This window comes from Ornithorhynchus anatinus, chromosome 17 (genome assembly GCF_004115215.2).
Source record: "Ornithorhynchus anatinus isolate Pmale09 chromosome 17, mOrnAna1.pri.v4, whole genome shotgun sequence".
Taxonomy (NCBI): domain Eukaryota; kingdom Metazoa; phylum Chordata; class Mammalia; order Monotremata; family Ornithorhynchidae; genus Ornithorhynchus; species Ornithorhynchus anatinus.
The window spans coordinates 6,515,979-6,535,811 of record NC_041744.1 but is presented as its reverse complement, the minus strand read 5'-3'; the positions used below and the strand labels follow the sequence as shown (position 1 = coordinate 6,535,811).

General features: G+C 41.9%; 1 protein-coding gene across 1 annotated transcript; it reads right to left on the bottom strand.

Annotated features, from left to right (window-relative positions):
* Positions 1–359: 359 nt before the first annotated feature.
* On the bottom strand, positions 360–19,139 carry LOC100076858 (multidrug and toxin extrusion protein 2-like). Its single transcript, XM_029082547.2, has 16 exons — positions 18,915–19,139; positions 18,273–18,341; positions 17,173–17,321; positions 15,737–15,779; positions 15,010–15,054; positions 14,087–14,184; positions 11,369–11,466; positions 10,617–10,730; positions 9,562–9,629; positions 8,247–8,355; positions 6,020–6,095; positions 5,305–5,374; positions 4,037–4,169; positions 2,704–2,798; positions 1,990–2,071; positions 360–1,018 (listed from the first exon to the last, which is right to left on the bottom strand). Exons 1-16 carry the CDS (start codon positions 19,044–19,046, stop codon positions 798–800), a joined length of 1,602 nt encoding a protein of 533 aa, XP_028938380.1. The 5' UTR covers positions 19,047–19,139; the 3' UTR covers positions 360–797.
* Positions 19,140–19,833: the final 694 nt, after the last annotated feature.

Genomic DNA, 19,833 nt, shown 5'->3' with positions numbered 1-19,833 from the left:
GGAGGGGGTAAAGGGTGGGTGTGACATTTGGGTCAATAAAACGGGGGAGATAAGGCTGGAGTGAAAGCCCTTTATGTTCTAAGGAACAAAGGTAGTTTCTACCTCCTTGGAATCACTATTTTATAACATCCATTTACCTTGTGATTTTAGGCTTCCACCCTTGAAGTACACTAATTATAGTATTTATTAAGCGCTTACTACATACTAAGTGATGGGGTAGATAAAGGGATTCACAGACTACCCAATCCCCTTTATACAGAAGAGAAAACTGAGTCCCAGAGGAATTAAGTAACTTGCCCAAGGCCACCCAGCAGAGGAAGCTTCATTGCAGATAAAGGGAAGAATGGAAAACCACCTTCTAATTGGAGGAGGCTAGATCTCCTGCACAATTTTGGTAAAGGAGACTTTATTTGCAAAGAGTAATGCAGAGGATATACTATAGCCCTTTGTAGCTCCCAAGTTACTCCCTGGTTTGAGACAACGTTTCACAATAAAACCGAAATGCTTTTCTGGAAAAAGGAAAGGAAGGAGGACATAAAAGGTACACTTTAGAATGGAGAACAGGGTTACAAGTAGGACGTTTAGGATTAAGAAGTTTCCGAATCAACATTTTTAACTGCTTTCTCGATTCTAAAAGAGGTGCTTAAGGGACTCCGCTGACCAAGAGAATGTAAGGTTTGGAGGCAGGTTTTCTCATCTCAGTAAATGGGCATGAGGCCAAGTCTTCTCTCCCCTCAGAGCAGTGCCCACAAAATCCACATTTCTTCTGGCATTCCGATTGGCAATAGGCACACAGTTTAGCCTTTGCCTGTTAAAAGCCTGATCAAAATTCCGGCTAACAAGATGACCACGCCCACAGCTAAAACTATCCCACGTCGAAAGATCAGCTCTTTCACTGTAAGAACCGCTCCAACTGTGTTAATGGTATAGAGACATGACTCTTCCATCACTAGATGATTCGTCTGGTTCTCAGGCCTAATGACATCAGGCAAAACCACTGCATCGCAGGCTTCTGATTCTGGAACAAAGAACTTTCACTTACTCACGGGACTCTAAAATGCTCTTCTGTAGATTAGTCTGGCAATAGTCATCGTATCAAAAGCTAAGCTCCCTGATGAATGGCGAGTTGAATTCCATGTTTTCCCAATGACTTGATAACTTCCCAGTTTGGTGATTTAGGATTTTGTAGTCGATAACCTCAAGAGGATTTTTGCAGATAAAATGTGGGGAGAGCTTACCAGTTTACCATCCACTCAGGCAGGGTAGTGATGAATAAAGAAGTATTTTAGGGGAAAGCAGAACATAATCAAATGCTGTAGCCCAGTCACCATCGTGGCAGAGTTGGGGCAGGAAAAGCAAAAGACTGAAATTTATTTTTTTAATTATTATGATTATTGTTGTTATTGTTAAGCGCTTATTATGTGTGAAGCACTCTTCTAAGTGCTGGGGAAGATATAAGATAAGGTAATATAAAGTAATAAGGTCAGACACAGTCTCGATCCCACATGTTTTTCACAGTTTGAGTGGGGAGTTGTGGGGGAAACAGGCAGCTGGACAAGTAGCTTGGTCTAGTGGATAGAGCATGGACCTGGGAGTCAGAAAGACCTGGGTTCCAGTCCCGGTTCTCCCATTTGTCTGCTGTGTGACTGTGGGCAAGTCACTTCACTTCTCTGTGCTTCAGTTCCCCCATCTGTAAAATGGGGATTTAAGACTGTGAATCCTTGTGGAACAGGGACTGGGCCCAACCCCATTTGCTTGTATCCACCCATCGCTTAGTACAGTGCTTGGCATAGAGTAAGTGCTTAACACATACCATTTAAAAAAAACAAAAAAAAACCCAAATCAGGCAGAGAATCCCAGGCCTTCCCTAGGCCTGATGCTTCTGTGTCTATTTTCAAAGGTTTTTAGGACAGTTGATTATTATTGAAGAAACAAAAACTCCTCAACCCCAACCCAAACCTCTAAGATCCCGGAAGGAGAAGTACATACCAGGGGAGAGTGTTTCATTAGCTGAAGCTGCTCTGGGGATCCCATTATCTGTCATCCCTTTCAGTCCAGCTCGGACTTGGGCCTAAAGGAAAACGCGCAAAGTTTCCTCTGAGACCGGCTATATAACAGTGTGAGTTTGACAGGCACCAGTAAATCAATGGTATTTATTGAGAGCTATTTGTGTGCAGAGCATTGTACTAAGCGCATAGGAGAGTACAGTCCAACAGAGTTGGTGGACACATTCCCTGCCCACAGGGAGCTCACAGTCTAGATTTCCTACCTACCTTGCTCCTGTAGAATCCCAAGCTGCTGACAGGAGCACGGAGCCAGAACTGGTCTCCCCGCAACCAGTCAGCACTTTAAGCTCTCTGAAATGCTTTAAATTGTTGCTGACCTCTTGTTTTCTATATTTTCATTTCCTCACTTGATCTTTCAGTCTTTTGGGGGAAAAAAAATCAAATTGTGAAAAGAAATTCAGCCCCACAAAGACTTCTTGGAGTCCTTAGAGGATTTATTAATGTATGGCTTTTCTTTCTAAAGCTTAGTAGAAACCAAAATCGCATCTGGGGACTCCCCAAGTGAAACTGAATGTGGTTCAGTATCCACATGTGGTTCGACCTAAAAATTGATCTCGTCCTCTGGTAATTCCAGCAAAAAGCTCCCAGCGATCACAGTGACATCCCAATTTTTTTCTAAAAGCCAAATCACTTTTACCTGCTCTGCAGCCTTCTTCCAATTTATCTTCCAAATGAATATCAAGAAAAAAAGGGTTTGGAAGAAGACACACACTATCAATCCAGTCCAAAGCCCTGTAAGAAAGAAGCAGAACATGAATGACTTGTAGGGAGACGCATATGCTCATTCAAGTTTTCCTCTTGTGACCCAAACACAACTGAAGTTCGGTTCTCTAAAGAAAGGAAGCCAGTTAGTCATATTTACTGAGTGCTTTCTATGTGCAGAGCACTGTACTAAGCACTTGGAAGAGTACTATATAACTAAATAGACACATTCCCTGTCTACAATTAGCTTACTATTATTTATGTAATCGCCTCTCATCCGTCTACAACTGCCCTTAGAGTTTGTGGATGAAATCGCTGAAATTGAGATTTTAATCAGTGGGGGTAGATGTGGTCAGCAGGACTAATAAGTGACTGATAACCCCTTCTGCATACCATGCATTTAAAGATTGCCTTTATGCACTGTTGATTTTCTACCCACAGTTATTTGGTGCTATTTTCTTTCCTTCTTCTTAATGTCCCAATCTTCCCCAAACCTCGCCATTAAAACAGTAATACTATGTGTGATTGCCCTGTCTCAAGCAGATCTTTTGTAACAGTGCTTAGAACAGTGCTCTGCACATAGTAATCGCTCAGTAAATACCACTGATTGATTAATTGATTAACAGTCTCCCAGTTACTCACTTCAGTACCACATTTTTTGACTCCAGACTGTAAGCTTGTTGTGGGCAGGGAAAACGTCTACCACCTCTGTGATATTATACTATATTATATGATATATTATACAATAAGTGCTCAAAAAATATGATCGATTGATAGTTTAAGGTTTTGCAGAGTAATAATGATTCATAATTGATTAATGATTAAGGCGTAATTGTGTGACTGTGGCATAATTTTCTTTAGAAAATTAGGTTAAAAATTACAAAAAAGAGGAACTATGAAAAGGTCAATAGAAGAGAAGGCAAGAATACAGATGGTTTTCACACAGTACTCAGAAATCCTGGATGAATAGGTAATGAAGATTATTCATGGATTTTTCTCATTCCTTTTAGTGAGGAAAGCATACTGATAAAATATGAAGTTCTGCTGCTAAGTCCATTAGTTTTCAAGCACCTGAATTCCCTAAACTGGAAGGAATGTGTCTACCAAGTCTGTTGTATTATATTTTCCGAAGTACCTCGTACAGTGACCTGCAAATGGTAGGGGCTCAATAAATACCATTGATTGACTGGAGGATTCCCTTTCCAAAATTGACACCACCTGCTCTCTCTAGCATTGTGTTCCATGCAGCCTGTATAGGGCAAACATACCTATTATGCCACGATTGGCAGCGAACATAAGGGATATTCCAATGGGAAAACCGATTCCATAATAACCAATAGCATTCAAGATAGCACCAATCTTTTGTTGGCCTGTTCCTCTCAAGATTCCACCACTGGTCCCCTGAGGAAGAAAGAAAGCAGAATTGCACTGCAGTGATCTAGAGAAAGTGGAGCCATAGGCAGCTGAATGTATGACTATTAATACTGCTCTAACTTCCATCACGGTCAGCATAAGTCCAAGTAACAAAGAGTATGAGGACATGGAATTTTAGGGGATGGAATTGTATCTCCACCAAAGCCCTTTCATTCCCATTTTAATGAGCGCAACAAAATGTATTAGAAAAGCATCATGGCCTAGTGAAAAAAAGTATTGGCCTGGGAGTCTGAAGACCTGGGTTCTAATTCTAGCTCTTCCAATTGCTTGCTTTGTGACCTTAGGCAAGTCACTTCACTTCTCTGTGCCTAAGTTTTCTCAACTGTAAAATTCATTCATTCAGTCATATTTATTGAGTGCTTATTGTGTGCAAAGCACTGTACTGTACTATGCTTGGGAGAGTACAATATAATGACAGACACATTCCTGCCCACAACAAGCTCACAGTTTACAGGACGAGCTCACAGTCTCCTCCCTGCTAGTTAAACTGTGAGACCTATTTGGGACAAGGACTGTCTCCAACCTTATAAACTTCTATCTACCCCAGTGCTTAGAACAATCAATCAATCAAACATATTTATTGAGTGCTTAGTGTCTTCAGAGCACTGTACTAAGAACTTGGGAGAGTACAAATATAACAACATAACATACACATTCCCGATGCACAACGAGCTTACAGTCTAGAGGGGGAAACAGTGCTTGGCACATACTAAGCACTTAGAAAGATAAAACCAAAGACCAATGTATTGCACCAGTTTCTCTTAGTTACACATAAGATAACATTACAAAAATTATGACACTCTTTCACAGTACATATGTCACTGGGGCCCAGGGTTGATGAACCTCAGTATCTAGTCTTGGCCCATCTTAGAAGCAAGATGAAACTCCTATATGCACATAATACCCAGGATAGGCCCACAGGTATTATGTTCTTACCCTTGTTCTTACCCCAAACCCCCTGAAAGTGCAGGACTCATCCCATTTCCTTTTTTCTATGTTTTTTTTTTTCAGAAACAGAATTAATGATTAAGGAGCAGAAAACACAAAACAATCTTCATAAAAGCATTCACATTATACATCATAGCAGGTACTAAACACTTACAGCAGTTGCATCAAACACATGAAAGGGAGCAAATATCAGCATCACGTGACTCACCAAGGAAACTATCTCTCTGTTGGAAGACAAAAAGCAGTCAGCAGTGACAGAGAGCTTTAGCAGAAGAGCACAGAATCTATAGCAATACTTCAAAAAGATCAGGACACTCACTGATATCAAATATAGTATTATTCCTGACAATCAGTATGCTTTCCTCACTAAATGATTTTTTTTATTTTGGAAAATAACTCTGAAAAAAATCCTTGATTTGTAGGGGGCAGTAATAGAATTTGATTTACTCAAATTACACAGCTTCACTCCTGGCTTAACAATAAAGAATACTTGCCCAAGAAGCCTTTCGTTCACGGTATAAACATTACTACAAACAGAAAAAAAGGAGTGAATACAAATGAGGTTCATTTCAATTAGATTTTTATATACACACTAACCACAATGACTAGTAAAAGGCAAGAAATGAATCCTTGAATTCTCCCTATGGAAGCAGAAGGCCAAACTAACTCTTCATGCTGCAAAATAAGTAAACTGAAATCACAAACCTACAGATCATTAGACTGTGAGCCACAAGTAGGACAGGAATTGTGTTCAACCTGATTAATTTGTATATACCCCGGCGCTTAAAACAGTGCTGGGCATAGAGTAAGCTCTTAACAAATTCCATAGTCATAATCAATCATTATTTTCCTGGAACAAGATTACATACTTGTCGCTGGTAAATATATAGGCCACCACATCCTTCAAGGTCGAGAGTAAGATGCCCATCAGGACGGCAAAAATCTCTGGAAGACATGAGAAAGTCAGGGGTGACTTAAAAAGCCCAAAGATTGTGGCAAACTACATTCCTGACCTGCAGGATTAGGTTTTTTAGTTCTAAGATGTAAGTGATCTTGATAATGAAAATCTGAGGTTACTCTTTTGACTCGGACCAGATAACATAATAATGATAATTATGGTATTTGCTAAGCGCTTACTATGTGCCAAGCACTGTTCTAAGTGCTGGAGTAGATACAACGTAAGCAGGTTGTCCCACATGGGGCTCACAGTGTTAATCCCCATTTTGCAGATGAGGTAACTGAGGCACAGGGAAGCTAAGTGACTTGCCCAAAGTCACACAGTTGACAAGTGGCTGAGCTGGGATTAGAACCCACAACCTCTGACTCCCAAGCCCGGGCTCTTTCCACTGAACCATGCTGCTAATCAAATTTATATGTTCTTACAGTCAGTTCTTCTCTAGCACCTGATTTAATTATGCTTCTAGGCCAAATACTATTGTGGAATTGGGAAATTTTCTCTTATAAAATGCAATACGGTGTCTAAAGAAACGACACAGAGCTTGCGCTCGGGGTGGATAAAGTACTAAAATTCAGGGTTCTTTAGGAAACACAACTCCGAGGGTGTAAAACATACTCTGTCCTGGAAGGAAATTAACTTCTAGCACTGAGGTTCTGCCCAGGTCAACAAAGATTTGCTGGGTGGGACAAATGAGAATGGATGCTTGTAGGCTTGTAGGGTAGAGAAGCAGCGTGGCCTAGTGCATAGAAAGGGACCTTGAATTCAGAAGGGCCTGGGTTCTAATCCTGGCTCCGCCACTTTGCTGTGTGACCTTGGACAAGTCACTTTGTTTTTCTGTGCCTCAGTTACCTCATCTGTAAAATGGGGATTAAGACTGTGAGCCCCATGTGGGACAGGGACTAGGGTCAACCTGATTTGCTTGTATCAACCCCATCGCTTAGTGCAGTGCTTGGAATGTAGTAAGCGCTTAAGAATACCATGGTTATTATTTATCACCCAAGAAGCTCCTGCTCCAATCAGTCAATCAGTGATGCCCTTACTAGATGCAGAACACTACACTAAATGCTTGGGAGACTATAACAAAATTAGCAAGCGCATTTCCTGTCCATAAGCTTTTAGCTGGGCTACCAAAAACAAAGGTCAGAGGAAATGTTTTAAGGATGCAGTAAAGCAAAGCCTCAGGTCGTATGTTCCGCTAAATTGAAAACTAGAGGGGAGTGAAGCAGATAGAGCAGCATGGTATGCTGCTTTCAAGGGAGCTGCAGCCCTCTGGGAGTAGAGGCTTCATTGAGAGACAAGGAGGCAACAGGAAAACAACTTCAGACACTGCAAATGCACACAAAGGCACGAAATGCCATCTTTATATGAGTGTGGTGAGGTTGGGACTTCTATGGGTCGTGCATTGGCCTTTACAGACACACACACATACATGTGATGGTAAATTTCACCATCAGCAGCTTCTTCTTCAAGCATGAAGGATAGCGAAGAAAATATACATGCATCCATCATGTGCTAGGTTTCTGCTGCTGCTCACACGTGGTTGTGGTCACAGCCAACTTCTCCCGAGCCATGCATGCATAGGGGCAGTGGGTGACCTTTTCTAGGCCATTGTCTGAAGGGGTGACCAGTGCAATTCTGAACATGGCTAAGACCCAACATGACTGCCAAGAGTTGTTGCTGTTTTCCCAGCAATCAGGAGACCAATATGGCCCACCTACTTACAGAGGTCATCAATCTGTGATCCGGGAAGGAGGTGTAGGTGGTGTCAAAGCTTTACTTGTTGTAGAGGAGGTTGACAGTTGATTGACAGTTGTGGAGGATCAGGAACCCCAGAAAAGTGAATTGATCACAAGCGGAGGAGGTAGCTTGCATCCAACGCAAATGGGGAGAGGAAGATGATTCTTGAGACGTGTCTTAGTCAAGGCTAGTCCCGTGAGTCAGTTATGATCATCGTTGGAGAGATTGGCAAGAAAAGGATGATTTTAGCAACTCAAATGGTCTACTAAATCAATCAGGCAATCAGTGGTATGAATTGAGTGCTTCCTAAGGGCAGAGCACTATACTTGGTGCTCGGGAGGGTGCAGTGCAACAGAGTTGATAGGCACATTCCCTGAGCACCTGGGAGAGCCTCCACCCACCTGCACAGAGCAGCACGGTGATGCAAGACAGCCTTGCCTGCTCTGCATTTCCTGCACCCAGAGCGTTGCCCACTCGGACACTGGCGGCCACGCTAAAGCCAAGTGGCACCTGAGGGTAGAAATGCACAAGACAAAGACAGCCATCACAGTGAAAAGCATGAGGAGAATTAAGTGGAACATGTGCACAGCTGCACTAAAAATACATTATTTCTATTAATGCCTGTCTTCTCCTCAAGACTGTGAGTTTATTGTGGGCAGGGAACAAGTCTGCTAACTTCTTGCATCGTACTCTCCTAAACCCTTACTACAGTGCTTTGCACATAGTAAATGCTCACTAAATACCATTGATTGATTGATTGATTGATTCAATAGGCTGAGGAATCACCACCTCTTAATTTGATTGAGCAGCTAGTTCCTCTAATCAACGAATGGTATTTATTAAATGCTTACTGTGTGCAAGGCACTGTACTAAATGCTTGGGAGAATACAGTACAACAGAGTTGGTAGGCACATTCCCTGCCTACAATGAATTTATAATCTAGAGGGGGAGAGAGACAAAAATATAAATCATTTACAATGTATAGATAGCTCCATAATTGCTGTGAGGGTTGAGGGTGGGGTGAATACCAAAAGACCAAATGTCATAGATCCATAAATGATGCAGAAGGGAGAGGGAGCCAGGGCAAAGAGGGCTTCATTGGAGAAGGCCTCTTGGAGGAGATGTGACTTTAATACTGCTTTAATTCTAAGGGTCTTGATTTCTGTCCTCAGAGGAGAATGTTCCTTACCACCTTGTGATAAATAGCTTCTTTACTTCCATTTATTCCCCTCTAAATATTTTTAAAGCCCCTCGGTAGTAGCAGAAGGAGAAGATGCATTTATTGATCAATCACTAGGTGCAACATACTGCATTAAAGTGCTCAGAAGATGCAAAACAAAGAAGTGACACGTCCCCTGCCCATAAAGTAGAAACAATTGGGAGCTAGTTTGTTTATCCTTTAGGTGGGTCAGACTATTTCCAATATCTTACATATCTTCACTTCCCAATTCTCTAAGAAGAAAATACAGGTGGAAAGGAAGTCATGTGATTTAGTAAGCTAAGCAGCCGGTTCCAGAGTCAAGGATCCCAAATTATATTCTTGTTCTTGTGTTATAGTTAAGCTAGATTCGGTCCTAAGTCAGTAGACCTGTGTCCAGAGGAGCTTAAGGGGTGAGATGGGGAGAAGAAATAATTGCCCAGAATATTTCTAACTGCTTTTTACACATCTGCCTTTCAAACAAAAAAGAAAGTGGATCCATAAGTCAAAAGTCTTACCATGTAAGCCACTATGGCCAGTTGGTAAATGATAGCCTGGGCTCCCAGTTCTGCCACATTAATCAGTCCTAAAAAGATGAATTCAAATAGTCTTTAAAAACATAATTGGAGCAAAACTTCTCCTTCTAGATATAGGTTCATTTGAAACTTGAAAGCTATGACTATTGAAGAGGGAGGATAGTAAAGGAGCAATGTGGCCCAGTGGAAAGGATTATGGATTCTTCTTCTGGTTCTGTCCCTTGCCAGCTGGGTGACTTTGACTTCTCTGGGCCTCAATTTCCTCACTTGTAAAATGGGGATTCAATACCTGTTCTCCTACTTTTCCTGTAAACTGTACATGGGACAGGGATTAAAGTTAATGGCAGTCTTCATGGGGGAAGCAGAGAGGGGCACTTCTAGGCCCCTGGGGCAGCTGCCCTGGGATCTGGTGGTTCTTGCTGGCTGGAAGACCGACTACTGTTCTTCTGGAGTCCGTGTCCCTAGTGCAAAAAATGACAGGGGCGCTTTCAAATTTGCCCAGGCTTCCTTACCCAGGCTTAGCAAATGAACCCTCCATCTGGAACTACAGAACCACCATAGAGGTTTCCCTGTTCCCAAGAGGGGTGCCCCTTCACCCCATCTTGAGGCAAAACCTGGTCTCGGAGCCAGCAGGATACATGCCTGCATCCCCTTAAAAAAGCTTTCAATAGCAGTGCCTCCAACCTCCTAAAAAATGTTCAAAATATCACCAATCAATCATACTTATTTAGCACTTACTGTGCGCAGAGTACTGTACTGAGCGCTTGGGAGAATACAGTATAATAGAGTTGGTAGACATGTTTTCTGCCCATGGGAAGCTTACAGTCTAGAGAGTTGCCTGCCCACCTTCTCTGGTCATCTTCCAACCTTCCCCTGTTAAGTCATTCCCTAGCCAGATGTGCTCAGAGTTGTTGCTGCCCAGATTCCCATGAAGATCAAGTAAAAGGTAATAGAAAGGAGAGATATCAAATTTCTTTGAGGCTTACTCTCTGATTTCTTCTTCATATATACAGGCACTTAGTGGATTCTTGACTAACCTGCCAGAAAACTCCCGATTTCAAAGGTCCACCATTCAATACATAGCATAATCATGCTGGGAAAGCCCAGCTTAATATAGACATCCCATTCCTGGAAGCACTCAGAAGACCAGCCTGCAGGGCAAGAGAGTGAAAGCAACCTTAGTCTTTCCAAAATTTTTGTTTGTTTTGTTATTTTTAATGGTATTTGTTAAGCATTTACTATGTGCCCTGCACTGGGGTAGATACAAGATAATCAGGTTGGACACAGTCCATGTCCCAAATGGGGCTCACAGTCTTCATCCCCATTTTACAGATGAGGAAACCAAGGCACAGAGAAGTTAAGTGGCTTGCCCAAGATCACTCAGCAGACATGGAGCTGACTCTTGGGCCCATGCTCTATCCACTAGGCCATGCTGCTTCTTCCTTGGTATCAGAGCCTGGTGAAATTTCACTCTTGAACAAAGGAAGGAAAATCTACCCCAGTCTTTGGAGGGTCTCAAATGAGAGCACTTAAAAGTTACAAGTCAGAGGCAGGCTTACTAAATTTCCTTTATGCCTGCTTTCTCTTGGGTTGTCTTTCTTAAGTTTTCATAAAAATGCACAGACTCAAACCATATTTGTTTTAATTGCCAGGATAAAAAAACTAAACACCTCAGTAACTTCTGTTGAAGGTCAAACTGCTTGAAATAATTCAATTACCCAGAAACAGGTAATTGAGCTATATAAGAAGAGCAAATCATGCGCACTTTAAGACTGAAAAATGTTCATACCTCCCCAGGTCTGAACATGCATCTTTTTCCACCTCACGTAGAGAAAGAGAATAGTAGCCTGAGTGAACTGAGAAGTGGTATTGGCCCAGGCGGATCCTCTGAGGAGAGAAGAGGAAAGACGATCGGTTATCATTAGCAGGCTCTCAGTTCAGGCTTCCCCCCATTTGTTTAAAATGGAACTTTTCCCCATAAATGCTGGCCTTTCCCCACTGCCAGTCTGGATGAGGGCTGGGAGGCTCAGAGTCTCTAGATACTAGACAACCAGCTGGGGTAAGGTCCTTCAAGTTCTAGAGTTTTAGAACTCCCGCATCCTGTCTCTGGCCTGGAACACCCTCCCTCTTCGTATCTGACAGATGATCACTGTCCCCACCTTCAAAGCCTTATTAAAAGCACATCTCCTCCAAGAGGCCTTTCCTAAATCCTCATTTCCCCTTCTCCCTCTCCCTTCTACATTGCCCTCACACTGAATTGTACCCTCTATTCACCCCACCCTCAGCCCCATAGCATTTATGAACATATCTGTAATGTATTTTAATGTCTATCTCCCCTTCTAGACTCTAAGTTCCTTGTGGGCAGAAAACATGTTTACCGATTCTTTTATATTGAGAAGCAGCGTGGCTCAGTGGAAAGAGCACGGGCTTTGGAGTCAGAGATCATGGGTTCGAATCTCGGCTCTGCCACTTGTCAGCTGTGTGACTGTGGGCAAGTCACTTCACTTCTCTGTGCCTCAGTTACCTCATTCTGTAAAATGGGGATTAAGACTGTGAGCCCCACGTGGGACAACCTGATTCCCTTGTGTTTACCCCAGCGCTTAGAACAGTGCTCTGCCCCTAGTAAGCGCTTAACAAATACCAACATTATTATATTGCACTCTACCAAGAGCTCTACAGTGTACTGGGCCCAGTAAGCACTAAATAAATAGGATTGATTGATTGGTCTCGGCAGGTCAGATTCCCCTAAATTTAACTGGATGAAGACATTAAGTGTCCTCTCTGTTCTGGCTTTATCTCCCACAGGAGATAAAAACCCAAACAAAGAGGAAGTGTAAATGTATTTAACCCCTCCTTCGACCCCACCTCCCCATTTGCTGCTTACCAGCAGCAGGAGGAAGGGGTAGCCATCTGAATCTACCCGAGTTCAGGTTGGTATCTGCCCAACCAAGTCTCTTAGGCCAACCCCAGTTGGGGCAGGGCTCTAAACAGCCAGGGAGAGAGGAGCAGCACAGACTCACCAGCTACAGAAGGGTGCCTTTTTTTGTACACAGGACCACCAGAAATACAGACATGCAAATCCCATTATAATTAGAAAGCTAGCAAGGTAAGCTGTGTGACTATGGGCAAGTCACTTCACTTTTCTGTGCCTCAGTTACCTCATCTGTAAAATGAAGATTAAGACTATGAGCCGCATGTGGGAGAAGGGCTGTGTTCAATCTGATTAACTTGCATCTACCCCAGTGCTAGTACAACACCAGTCTGATAGCAAATGCTTAACAAATACCAGAAAGAAAAACAATGTTTGAATTGTTTTTCAGGAAACAGGTTAAAAAACTTTGCAAAAATCCATGCTAGTGGCAAAGTCTGAATTTATTGTATAAATCTACTTAGGTGGTTCCATGCCTAGCTTTGAAAGGATGCAGAGCCAAGCTAACTTTGGCAGTTCTCTCCTTTACAGCTCCAACTGAAGCTAAAGGGTGATCTGAATGGAAAAATGGTGCACTCTAAGCAGATAACAATCGATGCCATTAGATGAACCTGGGACCTGTGAAAGAGTCTCATTATACCAGTGCTCTCTAAAAACTATTCAGTTATTCAACCAGACCCAACAGAGTCCAAGTGTTCAAAGCAGCGGCTTTGTCAAAGGCACCTGTACTAACTGCCCTTCATTACATAGGAAAATAAAATGTTTTCTCTGTGGCCACAGATTGTCTCTTTTTGCATTCAGACATTGCCTGGATGCTTGAGAAAGCAATACTTCTGGAAGATATATCTAGTTGGGCTTCACAGCAGCAAATGCATTAAACTCAACGGTTTATTTCTCAAAGACGTACAGTAACTGAGTTCATACCCTTTAAGTCAGGAAAGAATTTATTTATCTTTAGTTTTGGTATGTATTGAGTGTTTACTGTATGCAGAGCACTGTATTAAGCACTTGGAAGAGTACAAGAGTAGCCTAGTGGATAGAACAAGGACCTGGACTTGGGTTCTAATTTTAACTCTGCCACTTGTCTGTTGTATGATCTTGGGCAAGTCGCTTAATTTCTCTGAGTCTCAATACTTCATTTGTAAAATCGGGATTAAGACTGTGAGCCCTCTATGGGACATGAGTTGTGTCCAATCAATCAATCATATTTATTGAGCACTTACTGTGTGCAGGTCACTGTACTAAATGCTTGGGAGAGTAGAACACAACAATATGACAACCTGATTGGCTCCTCAGTGTTTAGTACAGTGCCTGGCACAAAGTAAGTGCTTAACATAAACGGTAATCTAGAGGAGTGTTCAATCTAGAGATACTTCTGAATGCCTCAGGAAAAAGAAGCCTTAAAAACATGGATTAAAATAGGGACAGATTTCCATAAAATAAGATAGGCTAAAACTCCAACACAGAATAATATTTTGCCTCTGCAGATTGTTTCTGACTTGCAGAGCTAGAAAGGAAAGGACCTAGCCTATACTATTATCTCCCTCTTCAGAAGCTATTAACTGTCTTAATACTTACACCACACCAAGCTTCAGTGCGTACAAGAAAATGGCGTTCATACCCACGTTGATAATATTGGCGGCAAATCCAGTAATGACCTGAGGTAAAATGATGCCCTGAAAGTCAAAGACATTGATCAGAACCATCTTAAAGCATCTGTCTCACTCCCTTGCCCCAGGATCACCATCAGAAAGGTTCTGTCATGCCCTCTTTGATAATATACTGTACTCTCCCAAGCGCTTAGTACAATGCTCTGCACGTGGTGAGCGCTCAATAAATATGATCGATAGATTGACTGATTCTGTAGCTGAGGATGGATTATGGTTCAGACACTGAAATAGGCTCAGGGAAACACCAAGATACCCTATTCCCCTAAGTATGCCCACCTCCGCCAAAACAAAGGGTTTCACTACATTTTGGCTGGGTTAGGGAGTTAGGAAATGTTCTTCTGACAAGGCAATAATAATAATAATAATTGTGGTATTTAAGTGCTTACTATATGTCAGGCACTGTTCTAAGAGCTGGGGTAGGTAAAAGATAATCAGGTTGGACACAGTCCCTGTCCCATGAAGGGCTCACGGTCTTAATCCCCATTTTACAGGGGAGGGAACTGAGCCCCAGAGAATTGAAGTGACTTGCCCAAGGTCACACAGCAGACAAGTGGCAGAGTGGGGATTAGAACCCAGGTCCTTCTGACTCCCAGGTCCATGCTCTATCCACTAGACCAAGCTGCCTTGGGCTCTGGCATGCCGCACTATCGAGAAGAAATTGTGTGGGGTGTCCTTAAACCTTAAAGTAAGGTTTTTCAAGAAGGAGACTTGGGTGTATGGGAAAAAGCTGCTGTGGAAGAGCACTCATTTCTACTGGCCCAGGAAAGACAAGAACAAAGACATTTAGAAGTGTTTCTGGGATTCGAGAGGACCTAGGAGAACAGTCTTTACCTGACTTTGTAAATATCTTGTCTGAAGCTGGTATAGAAATGCTGCCTGTAAGATGCAGAAATATTTCTATTAGCCATGAAGTGTCAAACAGACTGTTTCATTTCTATAACAGACCATTTCCGACAATCCCGACTCCAAAGTGAAACACATCACCAATAATTCAATGAGAAGTCTGTCCATGAAAACTCGGCACAACCAAACAGCTTAATTCATTACTCTAGTATTTATTAGGCACTTATCAGGTGCTAAAGCACAGTGCTAAATTCTAGGGACACCCTCCTTGACCCTCCTGGGAATTGCAATCTAAAGCTAAAAAGAGCAGATACCTTATCCCTACTTTAATAGATGAGGAAACTGAGGCATAGAGTAGTAAGTGATTTGACAAACAATACACAGCAGGCCAGTGGCAGAGCTGGGACTAGAATCTAGGTCTCACGACCCCAAGTGTCATTTCCACTCCATTAGACTACACTGTCTGGTGAGGGAAAGTATGCTATTTTAAGGCTATGAACTGATCAAATTGCAGCTGCCTTTTCAGTACCATCAGTGCCAACGATGTAGAGAGCACCAGGGAAAAGTAAGTTTTCCTTCCCTTCCTTTCTTCATTTAATCTAATGTTTTAGATGCTCAAGCAGTAAGAGTGATATGGCTGCTTACATTTTCACATGAAAAAAATGGGATAATCAGTATTTGCTCCTAGGGAGAACCCAAATCAACACAAACTTACAGGAAGAGCAGGAATAAAGATCATCACATAAACTTGGGCCAGTCTGGAAAGGAAAAAACATAGGAGGGCACATATAAATTCTGATGGAATGATTTTTGGGGGTTTGGTAATCATAGGTAGTTATGTATACAAACACTAGAGAGATGGAAATGTATGTAGCATGAATTGCATTAGAGACCCAGGGTGGTTTTTTTAATGATATTTAAATGCTTACTATGTGCCAGGCACTCTAATAATAATAATAATGACATTTGTTAAACTAAGCTCTGGGGTAGATACAAGCGAATCAGGTTGGACCCAATCCCTGTCCCACAAAGGGCCCACAGTCTTAATCCCCATTTTACAGATGAAGTAACTGAGGAACAGAGACATTAAGTGGCTTGCCCAAGGCCACACAGCAGACACGTGGTGGAGCTGGGATCAGAACCTAGGTCTTTCTGCTTCCCAGCCCCATCTGTGCTCTATCCACTAAGCCACACTGCTTCTGGCTTGGGACTACCTCCAAGTCCCATCCTCCTTGTCCATGTGCCCAGAAGGGAATGTCTCTAAATATTGATTTTACTACATATCAGTGCCTAGCCAAGGAAAGAAGAAAAACCAACAAAAAACTCTCTGTTTAAATTGTTCTCAAAATGACATTGCCCACAGTACAGTTTGTTGTGGTTGTAATTGGCAATAATGTCTCAGAGATAGGAGAGATAAGGAGTCAAACTTCACTTGAGGGCTTAATTTTAAACAACCATTTTCCACATTATAGATTAACATTTACTTTCCCCATTGGCTCAATTCCTACTTGCGCAAATTCTCCCTTGTAAAGTTAAGGGGAAGGTGCGTGCAGAATGGAGCATCTGTCGTATGCTGTCAAGTCGTGTCCGACCCATAGTGACGCCATAGACACATCTCTCCCAGAACGCCCCACTTCTATCTGCAATCGTTCTGGTAGTGTATCCATAGAGTTTTCTTTCAGAAGCTATTAAAACGCTGAAGCGAATCGGAAACTTTCTATCCCGGTTGGTTGGTGCTGTCAAGGAAAATGGTAAAGGAGAGGCTGAGTGCTTGAGGTTTGAAAGGAGTCCAAGGGGAGGAACTTGGGAGAAATAGGGAGAAAACCTTGGCCACTGAGTTCATCTCCTCTTCTTCCTAATCTCCTCACCCTGAGTTACCACACTTGTGGACCAATTCTGCAACTGTGGCTCTACGCAAAAAAGTGGAGAAAGTAGGGACTCCCATTTCAATTTTTGCTGTAATATGGAAAAAATCAGTATCCCAAAACAATCAGCAGATGAATGGAGGAACAACCTAGCATTATTTCCACAATTCTCATTATCGGGAGGACTTGAGTGCAAGTGATTAGTAGGAAATAGGAGTTTGAAGAAAGAAAACTAGGTGACCATTTCTCCTATCTCTATGAGTCTAAGACCAAACGCTTATCTGACCTGGACACTTCGGGATCCTGTTTGACAAGCAAGAGTAATTGTTCGGTGTTAATAAGAATGGCCCAGCAAGGGAAACAACACAGTAGTAAAATAAGAATTCCTCTCTGAAGGATGATCCCCACTCGTTTCAAGTTCTTGCCTCCAAATGACTAGGAAAAAAGAAACAAGCAAGATTGTCATCACCAATCAATGGGATATCAGGACAAAAGTTCTATACAGTTAAGCGTTTCAGTGCTTACAGTGCACATTTTCAGCTTCTGATTTTCAAAGGCTGTCCTGAGTGATTTTAGACATATAATCAGATACTCCAGATTTGGGTCTGTTCTGCTTAAACTGGCCACACTCCCTTGCATCAAGATAGCTGCCGTCTTGTTCACGTCCCATGCTTCATCTTCCTTTTTGGATCCCAAAGCACTGTGGAACTTTTAGTTTAGCAATCCTAGGAGACAGTAGTGCTGCCCTCCTCCCTCTCAAACAATCATGTTAGTGAGCAGCTGTATTTAGAGGTCTGTCCTAAATGCTTGGGAGAATATAATAGCAGAGAAAGATACTGTCCCTTTGCTATAAGAGCTTATAATCTAATAATAAGAATTGACAATCTCTCATCACCCTGCCTATGGTCACTGAGCAGGAAGAAAGTGACCTCGCTTGAGATGGTGGACAAGTTTTCAAAAATAACACAGCGTATTCAAATTACCCTGAGGCCAGGTCTCTCTCTTTCTTTATGGAATTTGTTAAGCACGTATTACGTGCCAGGCACTGTACTAAACGTTGGGGTAGATACAAGCTGATCAGGTTGGACACAGCCATATCCCACATGGGGTTCACAGTCTTAATCTCCATTTTGGAGATGGGGTAACGGATGTAAAAAGAAATGTCTCAAAAAGCTTAGCAATGCTAATATTATAATTATATACTACTTATCATAATTAGTATTATATAAAGGAGATTTTTAAAATCTGCAAACATAGATGTTCTAAATTGGGAAGACGTAGAATGTACAAGTATACTACAAGGAACATGGGATTTTCAGTTTCCTCCTAGAAATAAAATTTCCTGAAATAAAAAAAGAACAAGAATTTGGAAAAAATTGGCCATACCTGAGACATTAATGTATCGCATGCTGAAGCTAAGCCAGATCCAACTGAAATGCCAGTAACATTTATAACCTGGAAACAAATATCAACATACTGTCAAAGGCACAGATATAAGTAATTATCCTGACAATTCAAGCACCTCCCTTTAGTCTCCCCTTCTTTTCCTCCTGGGGAAAAAAAAAAACCACCCTCAAGTTTAAATCCAAAACTATGGAATGTAAATAATTGTTTGACCTGAATCATCTTGAGGCCTTGCTGGTTGAGGCTAGATCTCTATGGGCAAGAATTCTAAGTTTTTAACATTACTGTCCCTTTCTAATGAGGGCGGGATCTGAAGAGGAAGGGACTGTGAAAATATTCTAAACTAAAAGGAGGTTCTTCTTGGTTTACTAACCTGCAAACCATGGCCCTAGGTAAATCAGGAGATTTTTCTATTTGGTTAAATTCAGACTTCCTAGCAAATTTTCAATGATGGAACATTTCAAGAAAATTTTGTTTCCTTTTTTAAAAAACAGCTAAAATGAAAAATAAATTTGGAGAACGAATTTTGGCTAATAGCTAAATGGAGTAACGAATTTCAGTTTTTATGGAGATGGACCAGATTTTGTATTCTGAAATTTGTTTTAAGTTGGAAAATATACATACAGATACAGCAAGTGTAACAGCATCCAACTCCACTTTCCCCAGATGGCCACAGAATATGGAGCTGACGATGCTGATCATAAAAACCATCAACTGAGCTAGAAACTGAAAGAAAGAAAGTGAGAGAGGAGGCATGAGACCGCCAAGAAACCATATTAGAGGTGGCCTGCTCTAGTTAGGGCCGAGTCAAGTGAATCTTCTAACTTGCTAGACTGTAAGCGTCAGGATGAAAACCTCTCCTTGGTTGCCGACTCAATAAGAAAATAATCGATTGTTTATCAATAAATGTTGATATTTATTGAGCACTTATTGTGTTCAGAGCACCATACTAAGCACGGAGTTGGCAGACATGTTCACTGTCCACTCGAGTACATATCTTTGAATTATGTATTATAAATTACTCATTTATTCATATTAATGTCTGTCTCCCTCTCTAGATTATAAATTCATTATGGGCAGGGAAGGTGTCTGCTAATTCTGTTGTATTGTACCCGCCCAAGCGTTTAGTACAGCGCTCTGTGCATAGAAGTACTAGTTGATGATAATGATGGTATTTGTTAAGTGCTTACTATGTGCCAAGCGCTCTTCTAAACACTGAGGGAGGGCTTGGGAGTCAGAGGTCTTGGGTTCTAATCCCCGCTCTGCCGCTTGTCAGCTGTGTGACCTTGGGCAAGTCACTTAACTTCTCTGCGCCTCAGTTTCCTCATCTATCAAATGGGGAGGAAGACTGTGAGCCTAATGTGGGACAACCTGATTACCTGGCATCTACCCCGGCGCTTAGAGCAGTGTTTGGCACATAGTAAGCGCTTAACAAATGCCAACATTACTACTCTTATACAAGGTAATAATAATAATGAAGGTATTTGTTGAGTGCTTACAATTGCAGAGTACTGTTCCAAGCACAGGGGTAGATATAGGGTAA